This window comes from Vanessa atalanta, chromosome 22 (assembly GCF_905147765.1).
Source record: "Vanessa atalanta chromosome 22, ilVanAtal1.2, whole genome shotgun sequence".
Classification (NCBI taxonomy): domain Eukaryota; kingdom Metazoa; phylum Arthropoda; class Insecta; order Lepidoptera; family Nymphalidae; genus Vanessa; species Vanessa atalanta.
Window position 1 is genome coordinate 8626424 of NC_061892.1, and position 21922 is coordinate 8648345.

At 31.8% G+C, this 21922-nt stretch overlaps 1 protein-coding gene across 1 annotated transcript in view; it reads right to left on the bottom strand.

Annotated features, from left to right (window-relative positions):
• LOC125072667 (protein madd-4) overlaps nucleotides 1-21922 on the bottom strand; it is a 395564-nt gene that overhangs the window by 141516 nt on the left and 232126 nt on the right. The window contains exon 4 of the mRNA XM_047683327.1: nucleotides 17940-18039. Within this exon, the coding sequence (XP_047539283.1) occupies nucleotides 17940-17987 (48 nt within the window). The 5' untranslated portion in view covers nucleotides 17988-18039. The remainder of the gene's footprint in view (nucleotides 1-17939; nucleotides 18040-21922) is intronic.

Here is a 21922-nt window from a genome sequence, read left to right on the forward strand (position 1 = left end):
CGGGATAGCTTGCGCATACTATCGTGGAAGGAATACACCCTGATAGAACCTTCATATGTAGGATGAATTCTGACCTTCTCTAACGAAGAAGTTTCACATAATATAATATAATAAATGCATAAACTTATAAGTCGAGCGTTGTTAATTTCAACTCCAAACGTTTTTTTCAGTAGAAGAACATTAAGAGTTATTTTCAAGTTTCGACTTCTTGTAATAAAATGAAGCCCATGCAGAAGCAGGGTCGGTCGGTTGTTAGTGATAAAGCTTTTTGCATACATCACTCTTTATTTACCTTCGTAATCCAGGGTATCGTACGAAATTACCCCCGGCCCGATAACGTAATCATATGATTGGCCCTAATAAATCTACCTGACGTCTATGAATATTGATGAGTAGCGTTGACATAAAAATAAATATATTTTTTTAACAAAGTGTTGTTTTGTTCGAGAAGCATTATGGATACGATTTTTTTTTTTTGTTATCATGTTTCTTTTATTTTGTTAACGCTATGGTATTGTTAAATTTTTTTTCTGTATTTGATTGACCAATGTTACGCACAATTCTTTAAACTATACGTCCCACGTTTTAATTTAGTTGTTATAATAATATATTTCATATAAAATTAGTATAAACGAATCGTAGTAATAAATAAAGAAAAGTCAAAAGTCGAAGTGTATTAAGATTAGTGTACATATTTGTGTGTGTGATAGTGCATTCCAGTGTGTGTGTTTCAACAAATGTACTCGTAGAGTTTTTATGCGATCAATTATATATTTTCAAATATTATTGTTACTTATATTAAAATAAAATGTTGAAGTTTTGCAAACATTTACAAAATACGTGCTCCTAATATTTTTCGAAGATATATAACATTGCTCGAAGAACCGATGGCCGATGGGGCCGACGAGTTCTCGAATGGCGACCATGGACCGGAAGACGCAGCGTGGGTAGGCCCCCCACGAGGTGGTCCGACGACCTGGTGAAAGTCACGGGAAGCCGCTGGTTGCGGGCTGCACAAGACCGGTCGTTGTTGCGATCTTTGGGGGAGACCTATGTCCAGCAGTGGACGTTCTTCGGCTGACATGATGATGATGATGAATGAAAAATATTCAATTTTTCAATTATTTTTAAAGTTATAAAATTAGTACCAAATGTTGGGGACATTAATTTATCCGACCCAAACCTGCTGTTAAAGGATAAATTCCCTATTTTTATTACTATTTTCAGTACACTGTATGCAAGACAAAATAGCTAAGTATTTTTTTATGAAATATTTATTCAATTATTGACCCAGAAAGTGTTAATGGTAGAAACCCTTCGCGTAGTCGGATATTAAAAAGCTGTTGCAATACTAAATAAAATTTAATCGTCAGTATTTCATTTAAGCATGAATATAAAGCACATTAAATTTCATAGCAGCGAAACTAAATAACTCAATTTAACCTGAACTGTAACTTCGGATTTCAGTGATTATGAAATTGTAATATTTTGAGAAACAGATTTAGGTAAGAAAATTTATTACATAATTTTCGTTTGAGCAATTTACTATTAAGTCTAATTTTAGGAAGGTCTTTATGCAAATTTAGCATCCAACTCTAACTACTAGAATTGTAAAATTTAAAAGAATCGTTAAAGAGCGTTTGTATGCTAAAGGATATTACAAAACTAATGACTTCTTTGTTGATTGCACACCTTGGGAATGAGATGATCGCGTTCAGACTGTTTCAACTACCGAAAATATTTTTATTTTTTTTGTGATATAAATAATTGTAAAAAACGTCTTTAAAAAAAATCCACTGAGTTTCTTTCTCCGATTCTTCTCAGGTCCCAGGTGATTATTTCCGAACCGGTGGTAGATTTTCTACAATCAATAAGCAAGTGACGACGTGGTTTCCGTGGTCGAGTAGTGTGTACACCGGTTTTCATGGGTACACTACTCCGAGGTCCCGATTTTCTCCTGGTCTCCGAGTCGATGTAGAAAATAGTTCATTAGTTTTCTATGTTGGGTTGGGTCTGGGTGTTTGTGGTACCGTCGTTACTTCTGATTTTCCATAACACAAGTGCTTTAGCTACTTACATTTGGATCAGAGTAATGTATGTGATGTCCAATATTTATTTATTCAATTAACTATAACGCTTCTATATTGAATAAAGACTTTTGACTTAGACTGGATTTATATCTTTTTACGATTTGATTATCCAGTGCAAACATACTATATATTATGTTTGCGGCACACCTTGATTTATTATGGACCAGAAACTAAATTAAGTTAAATGTGGAATTCGTATGTTAGTTTCCTCAATTCCTCTATTTCAACAACATTTTTGGAATAGTTCCTCTAAACGATCACGTTGGTTTCCCTTTTCTTGATCAAAATCAATATCAAAATATTATTGATTCAAGTAGACACATAAAAGCACATTTGCATCACCATATAAAAATGTAAATTTAAATGTAAAGATACCTATTCGGAAAGTAGATCCTACCGACTAGACCATTATTAGACTACCATTTCAATTACAGAGTACGTCAGTAAAGAACAATTACATTTCATGCTTTTAATCTTTAATATATTCTTGTAGTGGGTAACTTGCGTTACTTGTCAATATTATTTTGATATGTGCTTTAAATTTTTCATAAAATGATCGGTCACAAATTATTTAAAAAAAAAATTGGTCCATATTCATTCCATTCAACCTAAATTCTGACATCGTACATCATATATACTAAATAGATTTTTAATATTCCTAATTATAAATCCTCGTAATCAAAGTAAAGTGAGGAAATATGTAACAACAAATAATATTATTACAATGTCTTATAAAAAATATATCGATATACCACAAACGTTTTTTTTTCTATCTCTACTTTAATAATTGTTCTGTTTACAGTCATTTTTTCACAGAATATGCTGCAAATACATTAAATCGAACGCAGTTATTGTTTCTATGATGAGGGTTTGATAAAATTATTTGAAAAAAAAAGCTGTTCGATTTGGTAAACGATTTGAATAAAAATTGGTCGAACATTAATAAATTCTCTTACATAAATAACATACCTCGAAGTGCTCGCAGATGGTCTAAAATGATTAAATATGATACTTGTAAATTGATGCAAGGTGTAAATAAAATTCAGATAATAAATGAATGCGAGTCTGACTAATCTAGCCGAAATATTATATGGAGAATTATTTATTATCTTTTTTTTCTTTAATGTTAAATCGGTGTTATCATAAGTCTACATGTATCGGGTTCGACCAAATTTGTATCCACATTGAATCAGCGTAGTAGAATCAGCTTCAAACTTACTTTAAAGCGTGGAGTTAGCCCAGCTGTGGGATTAACAGGATTAATGTTATAAAACCATTTTTACACATTATATTAATCGGTATTCATAAAACGAAATAAACTGTTAATTTCAGTAGTCAACGAGAAAGTTCGTTGAAACAATAGTTTTGCCAACGGTCTCATAATTCAGCTTTTCGAAATATAAATAAAATCAGCACTGAAAATTGTTTTGTATCGTAGTTCGGACCACGTCCGTAGTTACAACCGCTTTTGTGCAAAGGAAAAAGTTTCAGTTATAGAAAATGTTTAAATGATATTCAAATCTTATGACTGTTTATCATGAATATAAAATTATTATTTTATTTAAATACTGAAAATCGAATAGTTATATTTATTTGATTCATAATATTTAAAACAGTTTATTATGTAATTTTTTTAAAGCTTATTTACTTAATGTGATAACACATTCTAGAACCACTTAGTTACTTAACTCAGCGGTGTAGGAACATCATGAAAAAGTCTGTATGTATCGGCTGAAAATCTGCGATATGCATATCCACCAACTCCACGCAGTATGATAGAATGAGTTCCAAAACTCCTCACAAAAAGGAAGAGGAGGACTTCTTCCAAAAATTACTTTACATACTTAAACATGTTATTACATACTTAATGGTTATTCAGGAGATTATACTAAATCAATATCAGCCAAAGATAAGTTTGGTAACATTATCAAAATAATTATTATTAATAAATTTTATTTAAAATAATGATTAAAGCATTTTTATTACTAGCAACTCGACCAACCTATAGCACTCAGGAATGATGTTGCTTTATCACCGTGTAAAAAAATTTAGAATCATTAGTTCCAAAAATTATCCTTACATACAGACAAACAAATTGCCCCCCTTTATAATATGAATATAGATATTATTACAGCAAAAAATAGAGCCAAGTGCTATTGTACCAGGCTGATAATTACTTTTGCTTATATTAATAACCGTAAATGAGTAGGATTTTTTTCATTTAATATTCAAATACATCGAATACGTGTATTTATTGCATAATTTTTCGCCCAGTAAATCAGAATTTCGATACAACGAGGAAATGATGCGCATTCTTTCCAACATTCCACGCGTAAATGATTTTTTTAAACTCATACGTATGTACTGAAGGCCTTAATATGAGTTATTATTATTTAAATAAAATAGCGTAACAGAATAAATATATCAACATCATATCATCGTAGGGTGGTGAACAGTTACTATCAGATTATCCATTGGCCCGTCCGCCTATCAAAAGCAAATTAAAAAATTTGTTTTAACGGCGAATGTCAAATTATTTTGACAGTTAAAATCAACGATCGGCTAAGATATTCGTGTTAATTATAACACTATCGTGAGAATGTATTTGACCCGCTTGCTGAATATTTATGACCACAGTTCTTAAAGGAACTTGCTACGGGATTAATCCGTATAACTTTGTATTGTCTTACAGTCCTCAAACTTATCTCTTGAAAACTTTCTTTCTTAGGAATCCTGGTAGAAAACTATATATTTTTATGTGATTTAACAAATGATTCTTAGATAATTATTGTCTAATTATAAATATGAAAGTATCTCTGATTGAATAAGTTTAAACGACAACAGGGGACATAACATCTTATTGCCCCAGGTTGGTTGCGCATTGGCGTTGTAAGGAATGGTTAATATTTCTTACAGCGTCCTTGTCTATGAGCGGTTGTGACCACTTACCATCAGGTGTTCCAGATGCTCGACCGCAAACCTGTTACATAAAAGAATTCAAAAGAATTTGGTAAATGAGTTAACATTTACTTGGTGGTAGAGTTTTATGCAAGCTCCTCTGGGTAGGTAGCACCCATCAGATATTCTGCCGCCAAACAACAATACTCAGTAATGTTGTGTTTCAGTATGAGAGAGCCAGTGTAACTATAGAAACAAAGGACATCTTAGTTCCCAAGGTTGGTGGTGCATCGGCGATGTAAGGAATGGTTAATATTTCTTACAGCGTCGTTGTCTATGGGTAGTGGTGACGATTTACTATTTATTTGATAGCCCATTTACTCGTCCGCCTACCTATATCATAAAAAAAAATTATTCGTAGAATTCCTATTCTTTAAAGTTTAGGAGATATGTAACCATATTTTTTTGTGTTTTTATTAATAGAATAATGGTTGCTACTTTGATAAAAGGGACAAATAATAGCAAATTAAAAGATATTGTTTTGATTTCAAGCTCCAATGAAATTCTCATTTGTCAACCTTTACAGGTAGACTCGGCTCCGCAGCATACAGTTAGGAAAGTTAGACAAGTAACGGATATTAGTCATATTATGTCTTACGACATATTACTTCTGGGGTATTGAAACTGTTTACTCTAGAAAAACATTCCTATATTATATCATAGAACATATATATAACAACAATATTCCGTATTACAGTTTAGTTTCCAAGAATAGTATGTAAATTTTTAATAATTGAACCAAATTAGCGAAAATCATTATAAGAACATGAAAATTAAATATAAACTCGTGACACCAAGTTTCCAAGTTTCTGAAGTCAATATAAGATCCTCGGGGTAAATATCAGCACATTTGATTATATCATGAAATTCCGCAAATCATCGTACTTACATATACATAAATTGTACATAAATTTAAAACTTATGTTAAAAAAAGATCGATAAATGGAGCTTATCATTCTATATAAGATTGTATAGACTGTAAAAATTAATGGATATTATATAAAAAATAAAAATAAAACTGACTCACTACCCGACTACATATAAATCTATATATACGAAACAAAGTTTTCTATATCGGTTTTTAAATAAATTATTTAAATTATTATTAATTCCGTGGACTTATTTATTTCCAGGCGGAATATATATAATCTTAATTGTACTTCATTTATATACTCTGTATTTCTGTAATAATGAAAAATAATAACTATTCATTTCTTGCCGGTTCTTTTTGGTAGAATGCACTTTCCGAACTGGTGATAACTTTTAATTTAATTTAACACTAACATAATCATTCAAAAATATTATTATGAGCCTACTTCTGTTGATAATATTTTGATTTAGAATTTTATATTATCGGTGAAATCACTAAGTTTCTTGTTGACTTTTAATTTTATCTTTTAAAATAACAGTACTATAAATCAGTAGTTTAACATCTTGCAATACTTAATTAAAACATATTATATATTTAGAAACATAATTAATGTTTCTAAATATAAAGATGTCAAAGAACGATAGAAAGACAAAATACAATAAAGGCATCATTGTCCAGTGTATAATGTATTTCAAAGTACCCTCATTTGAACTAAGCGAATAATCTTGTACGAGGGGTACAATAGCTCGGCCCCATTGTACCGAAGATACTAAATCAATGTCAGAAGCATGTGACAAACGACAAGTGCGCTCTTGTACGATACAAACAATTAAAACGAGAAACTTATGGAATTATCACAATACGAAAGATAATATTAACGTACGCGCCGAGTAAATTTGTGAGCCCCAATTTCGAAGCGACATGGCAACCATTTACGAAAAAATGACAGCGTTATGCTGTTAAGACTTTTGGCTAATTTATTTTATTTTATTCACATTTTACTGTGTTTACTATATGTATGTATTTATTATATGTTACTATATGTATATAAAAAGCAAACTATCTCGTCCAAATTTTGGATCACAGAAACTTGACCTTTAATTCGTATTGTAGAGTGGCTTTGTTTCGACAGACGGGCGAATAGCCCACCTGTTTGCATAAGTGGTTGAATATCGCTAATGTGCCGATAACCATGTGATCTGACGGTACATTCCTTGCGCCTGTAATTACACTGTTTCACTACAACGCGCCAACACAAACTATTTTTATGTGACAGTAAAATTAGGTTGTATAACCATTAAGTAAAATAAATAAATAGCATAAAAAAGAAAAAGTATTAAAATATACCATTAAGCATTTAATAGTATTATCAAGATTAAAATCTCTTGATTTAAATTCTTAACAACTTCGTAATGATTCATAAACTTCCCAGAAACATTTCTAGGTAGTTTTAAAGAGCTGAATACACCTTCAAGAAAGTTTTGAAAACTATTTTTGTTGAGGTTTTAAAAGATTTTGTAGCTTTTTATTTTAAAACGAATAAATTGTGATCGTCGACACTGCTGGTGTCCTTTTCCCTAAAGGATAAGTTATGGGGCTAATGCCATATCACTGCAATGATTAACGCAAGTGTGATAGACTTTCATCTGTTACATGCAGATATTTTTACGATGTTTTCTTTGGATATTTGGTTAGAATTGGAGTGAAAATTAGGCACATGAAATCCAGTGATGAATTCTCAATGTTATCGCCTAAATCTTCGATTAAGATCTATTATAACCACTAGGTCATCTCATCTCAAGCCACTAATAATTAAATATTTTAATTGAAATTAATAAAACTTGTGTCTTTTTTAGGATCTAAGTGGATCTGAAAATTTAATTCAGAGATATTTTTTAATTCAATTTTCGTTAAAATTTTTTAATCCTCTTTGAACTTAAAGTAATTTGAGTCTAACATAGTAAATGTAAAGAAGGCTTTTACACATAAATATCACATTTGTTACTTTTCTATACAAAGTTGCAAGATAAAATTACTTTTAAATGTAATTGTTCTTTTCGTATAAAACCGTCCAAAGTCGTTTAAAGATAGGTTATAATGCCATGATTTGGCGATTCCCTTGGCAGAGCAATATCCTTTACTGGTAGCGAATAAGGTTTCGCGTAAATATTATATAGACGGCGCGCAATCTACTCCGACCATAACATTAAGTATTATTGGCGTGAGGTCGAATTCGGGTGCGATACGACTTATGTAATACTGGGATGAGAATTGGACCAATCATCTTTAATGGGACCTCTTATTTATACTAAATGATAAATTCGTTCGAATATTAAAGTTCGAGTTTGTTTTTTGTTTATATAATACCTAAAATCTATCATTTGTATATTTATATTATAAAATTTAAATACAATTTTCACGCACGCTTTATAAATGTGGAATCTTATATATTAATAGCGTAAGCCGATTTTTGTCGCAGCGATTGTGGGGAGATCGCTGCACATAAAAAATCGGTTGTGGTCTCATTTTGAAGAACTCCAGTCGTTGATGTGTAGAAAATTAAAGAGTATTCTTGATTGCAGTTTACTAAATTGTTACGATTTAACAAAAAAAAATAAATTTAGAGAACGGATAAAAGTTACTATTTACTAGAGAACCTGCCTTAGTTTTCGAAATTCCTAAAAAAAACTTTTGAATAAGCGCGATGTTTCCCGGGAGAGCCCCTAGTTAATATTAATTTTAAGTAAATGAACGTTGTTTAAACGATACTCAAATGATAAGGTAATTTTAGGTACAAAAGGTTTCATCGATTTTTCGTATTCTAGTATTATAAATATGAAAAATTAACCAGATAAATTATATTTCTACGTTTATCCTTCTATTATACAAAAACAGAGCAAACGCATCGACTTGATATTATTCACGGAAACAATTAATAGGAAGGAAAGTAATTTCTTTTTCAAGCCAGATAATAACATACGCCTTTTACCACGATAGGCAACGCACGAGAACTAAAAATAAAAAAAGACAAAAAACTATCATTATTAGCAGATTACCCCTTACCAGTACATAGCCTTTTTTATGTTATAGGTACAGGCAAATGGGCCACCTAATGGTAGCACTGCTTATAGACTGTGTATGTTCTGTAAGAAAGATTAACCATTCCTCGTCTTACCTTGGGAACTACGATGTTATGTCACTTGTGGCTGCAGTTACAATAGTTCATTATATTTTTTGTTCATATATCACAGCAAATCCCAAGTACTGCTGTATGGGTGTAGAATATAAAGTGGAAAGTACCTAACTAGGCAGGATTGCACAAAAATCTGTATATTTAGAACACACTAATAGTCGTTCAAACAACGTTATATTTAATAGATTTATTTGTCTATCAGCCAGTTTATAAAACTGGATTCAAAACTCAGGAAATGTAAAAGGTTTTTTTTTTAATAATTTCTCAGTATCAGTGGTGCTTCCATGCTTCATAGAGCACGTAAAGTCATTAATGCTGCGCCTATATGTGATTTTTAGCCGGTTGCGGCTGACTTCCTATCGGATGTTTTTAACTTTGCCGATTCATAAATTCAAATCATTTGTAAAATATACATTAATAAAAAAAGCAATACATGGTTATAGTGATGATAGAAAGGCGTGGAGCTAATACTTGTTGACTTCCAGGCAGGATATATTAAATACATATATAATTTGGTCGCTCGGAGATGAACTTGACATAGTTTGTGAAATGACTATTCAAAAGAGCTTGTAGAAGCCTACTTGAATAAAGTAAATTTTGATTTTGAGTTTGATTATGAATTTAAAGAGAATTTACATATATTGTGTACAATGTGTGTGCAATATTCACCTAAAATGAAATGGTTTGGTAGCATCTAATTATAATTCAACATTATACATTACAAACATACATGGGGATTCTGGAATATATATACAATACATATGTTTACCAATAAATCGTTATCAAACACAAAGGCTGCAGTTTGAAGTAAGTATTTTACCAAAAGTATCAAGAATACTCTCATATAATAGAAGTACACTAGCCCGCAAATATTTCGCTGCTGAGCTAAGCCTCCTCTTTTCGATAGCTTTTTCCTCCACGCTGCTCCAATTCTGATTGGTGGATATATATTCCATTATCACCCAATACATTTAGGTTTCCTCACGATATTTTCCTTACGAGAAAAATTCAAATCACAAATTTAGTAAATGGAGTATCATGCTTTATTTGAACAACTGGAACATATTAGCTCTATGTTGAATACAAATAAAGTTAATTGTATACTTCTCCTAATGGATAAATTATGCATGCAAAAGCTACGGAACCAATAATACTTTATATACAGTCGGTTTTCAACTCACACCTTGTTTTCGTGTCGAAATATTCGCTTTGCCACCTCACACTCGCAAATAAACGGTATAAACGTGTAGAAAACTTTTAATTAACACACCGCGTTTTTAGTTTCTGACTTTTCAACCCATGCTCAAACCGACTGGTTTGAAACGTTCGTTAAATATTAATTTTCAGATCCAATTTTTTTTTTTTTTTTTTTCGTTTTGAAATGGAAATTATAGAAACCCGAAGTCAACTTCGCAATGGACATTGGAAGTTGTTAAACAAACTTGACAATACAAAATTTGATATACAGAGTGTTTTTAGTTCGCTTTGATTTAATTGTGATTTATATAATCTGTATTTTTTTATTTTAGTGTACCTGCATAATATCATCACCAGCCAGCATGACAATTTAGTATTAAGATTAAAAATTAAATGTAACGTCGATAATATTAGCTAGTATTTTTTAGTTGTTTAAGACAAACTCTATATATGGTAAGATGACGTTAAGAGTAATAACGGTATAGCTATTCTGGAATAACAAATCAAAACTCGAAACTCACAACACTATTGTCAAGTTTATTAACGTGAAATTCGTTTTTAAAATTTAACGAATGAGATTCAAAGTACGGTAAGTATTACAGAATAAGTCTGCAGGTTTCTATGAAGAGGTTTAGAAACGGAAACTTTATCCAAATTTATGTCTCAAATATGAGATCTGACCGAGGATAAAACGTCGAAATGAGAAGTAAAATATTCGGCGATTGTCATAAGCGGAACGAGCGAACTAACAATAAAAATGAAGTTTTTGAAAAGTTTAAATCGCAGGCATTGTGCCAACTGCGTCCAGTTCACTTTGGAGTCCAAGATATGAAATAAAGTATTTTTACGATAAACTTTTGTTCTGATTCGCTGAGAAATCCTACGATTCCAGAACTATCAGAAGTTAAGTTCTTCGTTTGGAAGATATTAATATAGACTTTTTTCATAAGATCTCCTTTGTCGCTATTAATTTGCCATTTTATATTAAAAATTTTCTCTACAATTTTATACAATTTATTGAAATAGATAATGAGATCTGAAGTAGGCTTGAATGAAAGGTGGAGAAGGCAAATAACTAAGATGGAAGCCTTGATTCACCTAACGAGAAGCCTATGTTCTAATGAATTATTAGTTAATATTAAACTGTAATGAGGGACTTCAAAGTGTAGCTAATCTTATACAAGATTTTAAATTAACATGGTTATTTTTATTACTAACAGTATTTAAAACGGGATATTTACCGGGGTAGTGGTAATCAGTGTTTACGCAGCAAACGTACGAGAAAGGAGGTAGTCCGATATGGACACTTCTAATGCCGTCAACACCTACCCGCAAACGTCAGTCTCGTGAACAAGACATTCGTAGATAATGTCGAAATATCGAGCTCCAACAAATAAAAATAAAAAACATGGTAAATTTCCCGTTTTAAATACTGTTAGTAATCTTATACAATATTTTCTTAGATAGAATGTCGCGCTACAAAAAAAATCTTAAGCAAAAGGTACATCTTTATTATCTTCATTACAGCTACCGTAATCTGCTCATCTTTGACAGTATATCTAGACTTAATCAAAGATTATTTCTATAGCATAAGGCCCAAAGATAAATAGACATAAGATTAACATATTCCATATGCTTATAGCTCTGCTTCATTCAGATGTTTTGTTTTATGCAGGAAGTAATGTCCAGAAGTGAAAATCAAGTGCTATTTTTTTTTCACTGGCAAATAGTATTATTATTCCTGAGTGACATTGGGTATATATTACATTTATATCATACAATTTTCTTTATTAATTATTATTAATTACACCCGTGGGAAGCTGGGTCGCTGGTTTATAATATAACGTTATTGTACTTCACTATTTGTATCAATTTATAATTTTGCTTCCAATGTGTTTCGACAACATGACCAAGATCATGATACTTTTTATTTCGCTGGAGAAACGCATTACGCGTTTCCCCAAGTGGTAAGGGGGGGTGTGTATGTGGGAGTCACCGGTACCCAGGATGTGGTGAGCTGGCTCGTAGTTAAGTTCATAAGATATGATATCCTAGTTCACGAGGTTGGTGGCGCATCGGCGATTTAGTTATTGACATAGTACTATTTGACAGTTAACCTGTAGATAGATATGATCTTATTTTTTAGCTTATAAAGTTCTTTTCAATGACTATGTTGATTTATTATCGTTGAGATATTGGTACCTCTGTTCTAGTAAAAAATGACTTTAAATAAAGTAATTTTTTTATATATCATGATTATTTTAGAAATATGCAGAATGTCTTCGTTATAACAGTTAAGGTGAGGAGGTTTGATTTATATAAGAAAAATAAAAAAATATGGACAATTCTTTTATCATTTATATAGATGATAAAAAGCGTGGCGCTAATAATTCTTAACTTTCAGGCGGGGTATAATATATGTAATTGTATTTGACTACCAAAATGTATGTCAAATGTTGGAAAAGAGTTTCTTGCCGATTCTTCTCGGTAGAATCAACAATCTGGACCGGTTTTACTTACCGATTCAAAGGGCTTATAAAAGCCTACTTGAATAAAGTATAATTTGATTTCATAATCACTTCAAAGGATTTTTTACATAATTTTCATAAAATAAAATTGACATTTTCTTATTAAAAGTGTCACTCTCTAACATAAAAGTGACTGACTTGTTGGTCAATTGGCTAGTATTTATAATTCTGAGGTCTCGAGTTCAAGCCTCAGGAAGGCAAATACAAAAGTATTGTCTTTTGGTGTTATGAATACTCAGTACAAGAGGCTTGAGGCTACTGACAGTATATCTCCCATGTCTCTGTCAGATTTTAACAATATTTTTTTTACGAAATTGTATAAATTTTCTTTGCGATATTCCTTGACTGCTAATTTAAATACTGTGTATTTCTTAGTACAATAATTATGATTATTACGTTAATGCAGAGTTTATTCGAAAATCTTATTATAAACAAAAAGCCCTGTCAATAGCAAGCATTTTCAAAAGACGTCAATAAACGCCAAATCATGAAACCATTTTAGACTCACTGTATAAAGTTTGTACAATAAATCAATACGGGGTAGTGTTGTCTTCCTGCGTTATCGTGATATCGATGGAAAGAATTTGATCTTTTTTTTTACGTCATATTGTTTTGTTATTTTGGAAGTATGAGATATCATTTTTTTATTTTTTAATAATAGTTTGGGAAAATTGTAATATATAAATAATTACGAAATAATTATGTTATTGGAAACGCCTTTAAAATTATCATATAATTTTTAATTGTATATAATTTATTTCAAATAAAGATCAGCTATTCCGAAATTAATGGAGATAAATACGATTGATAAACTATCATATAATCAAGATGCTCAATTTATTTACTTTGATTTTTTTTTATTATAATTAAACTACCGACAAAAAACTAAAATATTACGATATAATTATACCTTAAAGTGAAATTAGTTTATTAAACTTTTTGATTATAGAAAATTACAACATTCTATTGACTTCGAAAAAATAATTAAAATGACTAAAATACAGGCAGAGATTAATTTAATGATAATTAAAAATGTCAAAAGTAAAACTGTTAAGGAATAAATTAAAACATTTTTTTTTAATAATTTAACATTTTTTTCGTGTCAACAATTTGTAAACGTTTTTGACATACCGTTTGACGTTTATCGATAGGAACGATTCGAAGACACAGCACAAGTATTTACTCAATAAGAATATTTTACTTCACTGCAATCAGCCAAAGACCGTTGAATCTGTTTGAGCAATTTTTCATTTTTCCATGAAAAGTCTTTGATCTTTTTCGTCGAATCAAAGAGAAGTATTTCAATCGTTTCGTATGTTTGAAGGGAGGGAATATGTGAAAATCTTCGATAATGGTGTGTTTGGTTAACATCAGAGCGCTGTGCTTTTAGTTTAAGTCACGCGTGAAATTCATATTACGTATTTTATATTGCTATACGTTTCGTAGCCCATTTGTAATTTTGTCACACCTTTTTACGTTAGCATTAGCATTAGCAGCCTGTAAATTTCCCACTGCTGGGCTAAAGGCATCCTCTTCCTTGAGGAGAAGGTTTGGAACATATTCCACCACGCTGCTCCAATGCGGGTTGGTGGAATACACATGTGGCAGAATTTCATTGAAATTAGACACATGCAGGTTTCCTCACGATATTTTCCTTCACCGCCGAGCACGAGATGAATTATAAACACAAATTAAGCACATGAAAATTCAGTGGTGCCTGCCTGGGTTTGAACCCGAAATCATCGGTTAAGATGAACGCGTTCTAACCACTAGGCCATCTCGGCTCGGCTTTTTACGTTAACGTCAGGAGAACCGAGATAGCTCAGGAGCTGGAACATATGATTCTTAGCCGAATATAGCGATTTCAAGCCCGGGAAAGCGTCATTGAATTTTCCTATGCTTAAATTGTATTCGGCTTCAAAGTTTCGTAAGGAAACCTGCAATGATGTAAACATAATTACGTACATTAAAGTATATTGGAAAAATAATAAGCTACAAAATAATATATCTTATTTTAAAAGGATAGGAGGCTTCATCCTAACGGTGGAACATTGAAGGGATAACGCTGGCACTAAATAAATTAAATAAAAAACGGATCGTTATGTTGTGTGTTTTATTTTTATTTACACGTGAATTGTAAATGATGATTGCGGGTTCAAACACAGGCAGCTACACTGAATGTGCTTAATTGCTTCTTAATAATTGATATCGTCTTTCGGGGTTAAGAAAATCATTGTGGGGAAAACTTGTATGTATCTAATTCTGGCACATTATATGAATCCAACCCGTAGTGGAGCAGCGTGGTGGAAACAGTTAACTCAAAAGAAGTGTCCAGCATTGGAACACTTACAAGCTGTTACTTGTAATCACATCTATTCCAGTTTAATTACGTAACAAATACATGACATTCAAATTTTACGGTTTCTCTTTGTGTATTTAACGCAAAGTTTCGTTGGCATATTTCTATCTCCATTGGAAAGTTAATTCAAAACAGATGAAGAAAAATAATAGGAGGACAGGAGCTCGACAGGAATCAAAACATTACAGTAAATTACTTGAGAAAATGTAAAGAAAATGTTTTGTTTCCACTATTGTTTGATGAAAATGGAGTCGATAGCGAAATAAAATTAATATTTAGCGATGTCTGTTTTTAACCGACTTCAAGAAAAAAGTAATGTAGGTATAGGTTTTTTTTCTATTTGTTACTACAGCAGAGCGAGAAAGAGTAACTTCGTATATCAATCGTAAAATGTTGACCACCGTCTTACGGTGATACAGTGGCTCATTAATATTTCTTACAGCGCCATTGTAGTGTGGGCGGTGGTGACCACTTACCATCAGGTGGCTCATTTGTTAGTTCGCGAACCGACATTACAAAAAAATATATGAATACTTCATGATACATTTTAATTGATTCCGCAGCATACTAAATCCGTAAAGCCGTGGTATTCGGTATGTGAATGAAAAGGGGAGTTAAGTTCGATATGTGTCCCACGAGCGAGAAATATTTGAGCAATTTATATTCATTTCGTGGAATATCGGAAAACGGAAGGTATGCTCACAGATATTTACTCGAAATTCAGCCTTATATACGATGTATCAACCCTCGGACTATAATTATACAAGCCTAAATCGCTTTATGAGTCAAAATCTATAACTTTAATATAATATGTTAGGTACTATGTGCTAGACATTTTCAATTAAACTTTATTCTAAATTCATTTCCGCCTCCGTGTGTACCCTGATAACGAGTATACGAAATGTTATCATGATCGGATGAGTATTTAACACGTGAAAGCATACCAAATAAATAAACTTATTTTCTCATTTGAAATTTTACTAACTGTTAACCGTAATACCCAGGGGTTGCCATATCCCTTCTTATTATGTAGTTCCTTAGCAACGTAATTATTGTTATGTCACTAAAAATGTATTAAATAAAAATGCATGATATTAAATTACGAATTATTATTTATTTAGTAAAAAACGCACCTGGGTATTAAATAAACGCGAATTATTTACAGAATTCAAAAAAATACCTATAAAAAATTACGGACGATTTCGCGTGGTTTGGTCAGGTTCATATCGATAAGTCCAGAATACTCCACATAACGCACTAAGAAAAACCAACATTTTATTATATTATGTATATATATGTAGACATTTAGGAGTATGTAGCGTGAAATAGAAGTAATTTTGAGTCTTGTATTACTTACTTAAACAACTCACTAAAGTGTTCACTTTAATCTGTGAACAAATCAAAACAATAGACACTAAAATCCTATGGGATTTGTTGTCAGAATCGCTTTTCGACATTTAGAGTAATACCCGAATCTAACAATTGTTAACTAAACCTCAGTATTTGTCACCTCGATTGCGAACAGATAATTTGAATATTATGTTTACAACCGGTCTTTTTCATTGTTCCATTTTTAAATTAATTCTACGAAGGCTGACATGTATAAGGCTCAGTTGATTTTAAGTGCTCGCATTTTCCCATATAATTTGTCACTTTAAAGAGTATAAGTCACTTCATACATGTTTAATGCATCACCAACCAAGGGAGTAAAATGCTATGTGCCTTCCTCCGTTAATTACACTTGCGTACACTGCATTCACAATGGAACTGAACAATATAGAGTATAATCCACTCAGCTAAGCATTATATATCAGTCTGGTAATGAAAACAGTATTGCATAAAAACTTTTCAACATTGTTAATGCATAAAATGTTACAAATAAAATCAAATCAAATGTATTTTATTCAAGCAAACTTCACAATGAAGCGTTTTTGAATCGCCGATATTTAAACAGTACCACCGTTTCGGTAAGCCTCCAGCGAGAAGAAACGACAAGAAACTCGCATAGTTGTTCTTTTCAAATTAATAGTTTTATAATGCTGGTATTCTCAATTAGTATTCAATCAGTCCTTTGATGGAATCCGAGCCTAAATCCAGGCTTTTTTTCTTAATAGTATTATTTTAATAAGTACTTACTTATTAAAATAATACTTTTTACTTGGTGGTAGGGCTTTGTGCAAGCCCGTCTGGGTAGGTACCACCCACTCATCAGATATTCTACCGCCAAATAACAGTTCACTGTATTGTTGTGTTCTGCTTAGAAGAGTGAGTGAGTCAGTGTAATCACAGGCACAAGGGACATAACATCTTAGTTCCCAAAGTTGGTGGCGCATAGGTGATGTAAGGAATGGTTAATATTTCTTACAGCGCCTTTGTCTATGGGCGGTGGTGATCACTTATCATCAGGTGACCCATATGCTCGTCCGCCAACCAATGCCATAAAAAAAAAGTAATAAGATTTATTGATTAACTGAGTCTTGATAAAAAAAATTTTCTTGGGCTAAGTAGGTTTGCAACATATTCCACCATCTAACAGCAGTTTTCTAATACTCTACTGTGAGTTAGTGTAACTAAAGGAACGAGGGTCATAACATCTTAGTTCACAAGGTAGGTGGCGCATTGATTATAATGGTTAATATGTTAATTTAAATTTACCGATGAAATTCATATCGTTCTTTATTTAAAATAATCCGATCTTTTTATTGTGTATAAACTAAATTTAACGAATTTGATTAATACTTACAGCAGTCACCAGAAGCACTAAAAGGAGAAAAAAGATCCTTGCCGCCATGTTGTCAAAGATTTATTGACGGTTTCATATTCTCCTTTCACGACATTTCAACCTGAAACAAAACACAATAATCATTTGTTTTATTTTGAAATAAGCGAATCGTTTGGGAAGAAGTATATTAATGACCACTGTCATGAGTATTTACTATTGAAAATCATTATTGCAAGTTAGCATGTCTCGAAAATTATTTTTATGTTACAGGTTCGTGGACCGTGACACCTGAGCTGAAATGGCGAGTGGTCAACACTGATCATAGACATTGTAATAATTAATTAGTAAATTCGCATCAAAATAATATTTCTTTATAAGTTTTTAACATTTTAAAATAAAGATCACTATGTTCTTCAATATCGATCACGTTTATATTATATATTATATATTTTTTTATTAGTGTGTGGCTGTTTGTTGCACTGTTGTTATAAAATATTTGTTACCTATAAAAAAGTTACATTTTAATTTTTTATTTTAATTTTTTAAGTGTTTAGTAATTAGTTGGTAATTTGTAATTGTCTTGTCTTTTGTAATTTGCATTTTTTGTATTGTATTATTATTGTTAGTATATATTTTTTCCCCTTTTTATATAATATAGCAGAAAAAAGGTGTGTTAGGTTAATAGATAAAACTGTCCTTTCCATGCCGTGATAACTTTTAATTGAAACAACACTTAGCTCAAAATGTAATTACTTTTATTTTTAAACTAATAAATGGTGTATATTTTGTGAGATGTCTGTAACATGCTCGTGATAAAAAAAATAATATTACGAGCATGTTACAGAGTTCTGACAGAGTAGCACTGTTGTTCGTCCTTGTCGAAGCTCACAAATGTTCCATGCATTTCTCGTTTCTAATATAATGAACGCGCACAACAGTGCTGGTCAGCCAAGTACAAAAACAATTGACAAGTTTACAGTATATTACGGACTCGTATTACCTCTTGTACGTTTGAACATAATATATTTAAGATATAAATTTACAGCTTAAAATTAACGATTTACATTAACTAATTTAATCTTATTTCCATTGTTTTTGCTGTTGCTATTTCTAAATTAGTCATCTCACACACACTATGACATATTGTAGACACGATCATCACTCATACTACTACACGCCGACAATTTGGGGTGGAGGGGGCGCCTTCGTGAGTGAATACATCTATAGTTCATCTTTCATTGACATTGTAACTGAGTGAGAGTAGCACTGTTGTACATCCATGTCGAAACTCACAAATAATGTTCCATGCTTTTCTCGTTTCTAATATAATGAACGCGCGCAGCAGTGCACATTAGACAAGTACACAAACAATTGGCAAGTTTCGAGTATATTACCGAATCGTATTTCTACCTCATTGTACGTTTGAACATATTATTGTATTCAAGGTAAATTATGATAGTCAGAGAGCAAAATATTGTTCTACAATTTGTAGAACAATCTTGTGCTCTTTGCTACTGATCTTTGCATAATTTATATCGATCTAGTTTTCACCAGAAATTGCTCACTCATTATTAAGGACACCATATCTTTAAAAATTATAGCACATGTGTTATAATTATAATTAGCTTTATATTAATATCAGAGTAAGATATTAATATATTGTAAAGTTTCATTAAAATCCATTCAGTAGGTTTTGCGTGAAAGAGAAACAAGCAGCCATACATATATTATACATATTATCGCCTTTATAATATTAGTATGGAGTCATAATGTAAGATGAATTATTTACATTGAAATTAAGATCATAAAAAATTGGTATCATACAAATCATGACCGCGTGCAAGAAGGCTACAATTAATGCTATTTCAACCAAATCTAACCAAAATTCTTTGATCGAACTCATACTTACACTGAAATGATTATGGTTGAACTGGTGAGACTGAAGTGGTTGGTGGTGAAAAATAATATTGTTAAGAAAAGTGTAAGTGACTGACGATATATTGACACCGTTTACACGTGCTTAGGAATGTAATCCACCTCAAAATTGTCTAAGTCCGTAATTTTGATGTATATTCTGATTGTATTCTTTTTGTGTACCTTAGAATAAATAAATAAATAAATAAATAAACTTATACCAACCCACACAGAAAATGAGATGAAATAAATAAGTATTCTCCTACAGATATATATATATAGGTTGTTGCGAGTTTTTGATTATATGGGCTAGTAACCTCTACCTGAGGTTGAATGGCCACCTTCGCTTTTACACATAAGCGCTCAAACAAATTTTAATGATACCTTATAACACCAATGCTCAACTTTGGAAACTAAGATGTTATGTCCCGTGTGTCTGTAGTTACTCCGACTCACTCACCCTAAAAACGGAATCCAACAATACTGAGTATTGATGTTAGACTAACTCGCTGTTTAACTAAATCATTAGAAATAGTAGTAAAGTGAAATATATATTTGATATCAAAGCGTATAAATTTTAACATATTTGAATAACGTTGGATAACGTAGTCAAACAGTCATTTATCAAGAGCGACATGTAGCCGTTATCAACTCAATGCAGTCGCGTTAAAAAAAACGGAATTGTTAAAACGGTTATATTATTTACATTTGTTTTTCTCTACAGCTAAACATCGGACGTGAGATTTCATTTATTTTACTTAAGCTAAAAGTTTATCCGGCGCGGAATGGAGTGACTGGATGGACTAGGATACATTTTATTTCGGAAAAACTCGTAATAATTTAAAGTGTTACTTGTCTGTTCACTAAATAAGGCCGCCCATCCGTGTTAAATGATTGGCTTGCATTAACATTTATAATATTATTTCCATTTTTTTGCTGACGCTACCTGTAAATTTTTTTATGATATTGGTAGCCCAACAAGCAAAATGGCCATCTAATGGTAAGTTGTCACCATTGCACATAGATATTGGCAATTAAATATTAACCATTTCTTGCCTCACCAATGCGCCACCAACCTTGAGAGCTTAGATATTATAACCCTTGTACGTAATTACCCTGGCTTACTTAAATGCTGCTTGGCGGTAGAATATATGATGAGTGGATGGTACCTACCCAGATGGGCTAGCACAAAACCCTACCACAAAATAAATTAGTCATCTCACACACACTAAGACCTCTTGTAAACACGAGCGTCTCTCACACTAATGCATGCCGATAATTCGGGGTGGAGGGGCGCGCCTTCGTGAGTGAATATCTATAAGTCATCTTTCATTGACGTTGTAACTTGGAGTACTTTTTTCATGAAGATAATTCTTATATTGGGTACTTTTTACTTCGGAATAACTCAAGGGGCATTTGTTATTTTGTGATTCTTGTTTTGACGTTTCGAATAGTAAATCATATGAATATTGATGATAACGTTTGTTAATTGTCTTTCGCTCGGCAATAGAGCATTGGTATATTTTTTTGCAGAGATATAGGTTATTGGCAAGGGAGTGACATAGATTATTTTTTAATGGCAAAAAAAGTTGAAGTAACGGCCAAAACTGATATTCAATATTTTAGTGTTCACGCCCAATCCCTTTATGCGGCGTATTTATAGCGAAGGCTAATATTTACATAGCGCGATCTATCACGAAAGTTCGGCGGGTAATATTTCACTGTAACAAATACCCCGTTTCGTTACGTAACACAATATTTGAAACTTTTTTTTTTATTACGCATTGCAAATAGCGTAATATTTTTCATACTGTTATATAAAGTAGTTTTTATCTTTTAAATGTATTACATAACTGATAAGATTTGTTTGTTCTGTTATAAAATTTGATCACGTGTAAGCGGACGAGCAAATAAGCTTCTTGCCGGTTCTTCTCGGTAGAATCTGCATTTGGAACCGGTGGTAGTTTCACTTAATATAGTTTGTTAAATGACGATTCAAAAGTGCTTGTAAAAGCCTACTTGAATAAAGTGTATTTTGATTTTGCCACCTAATGGTAAGACTACCTATTGATATTAAACCATTTTTGACA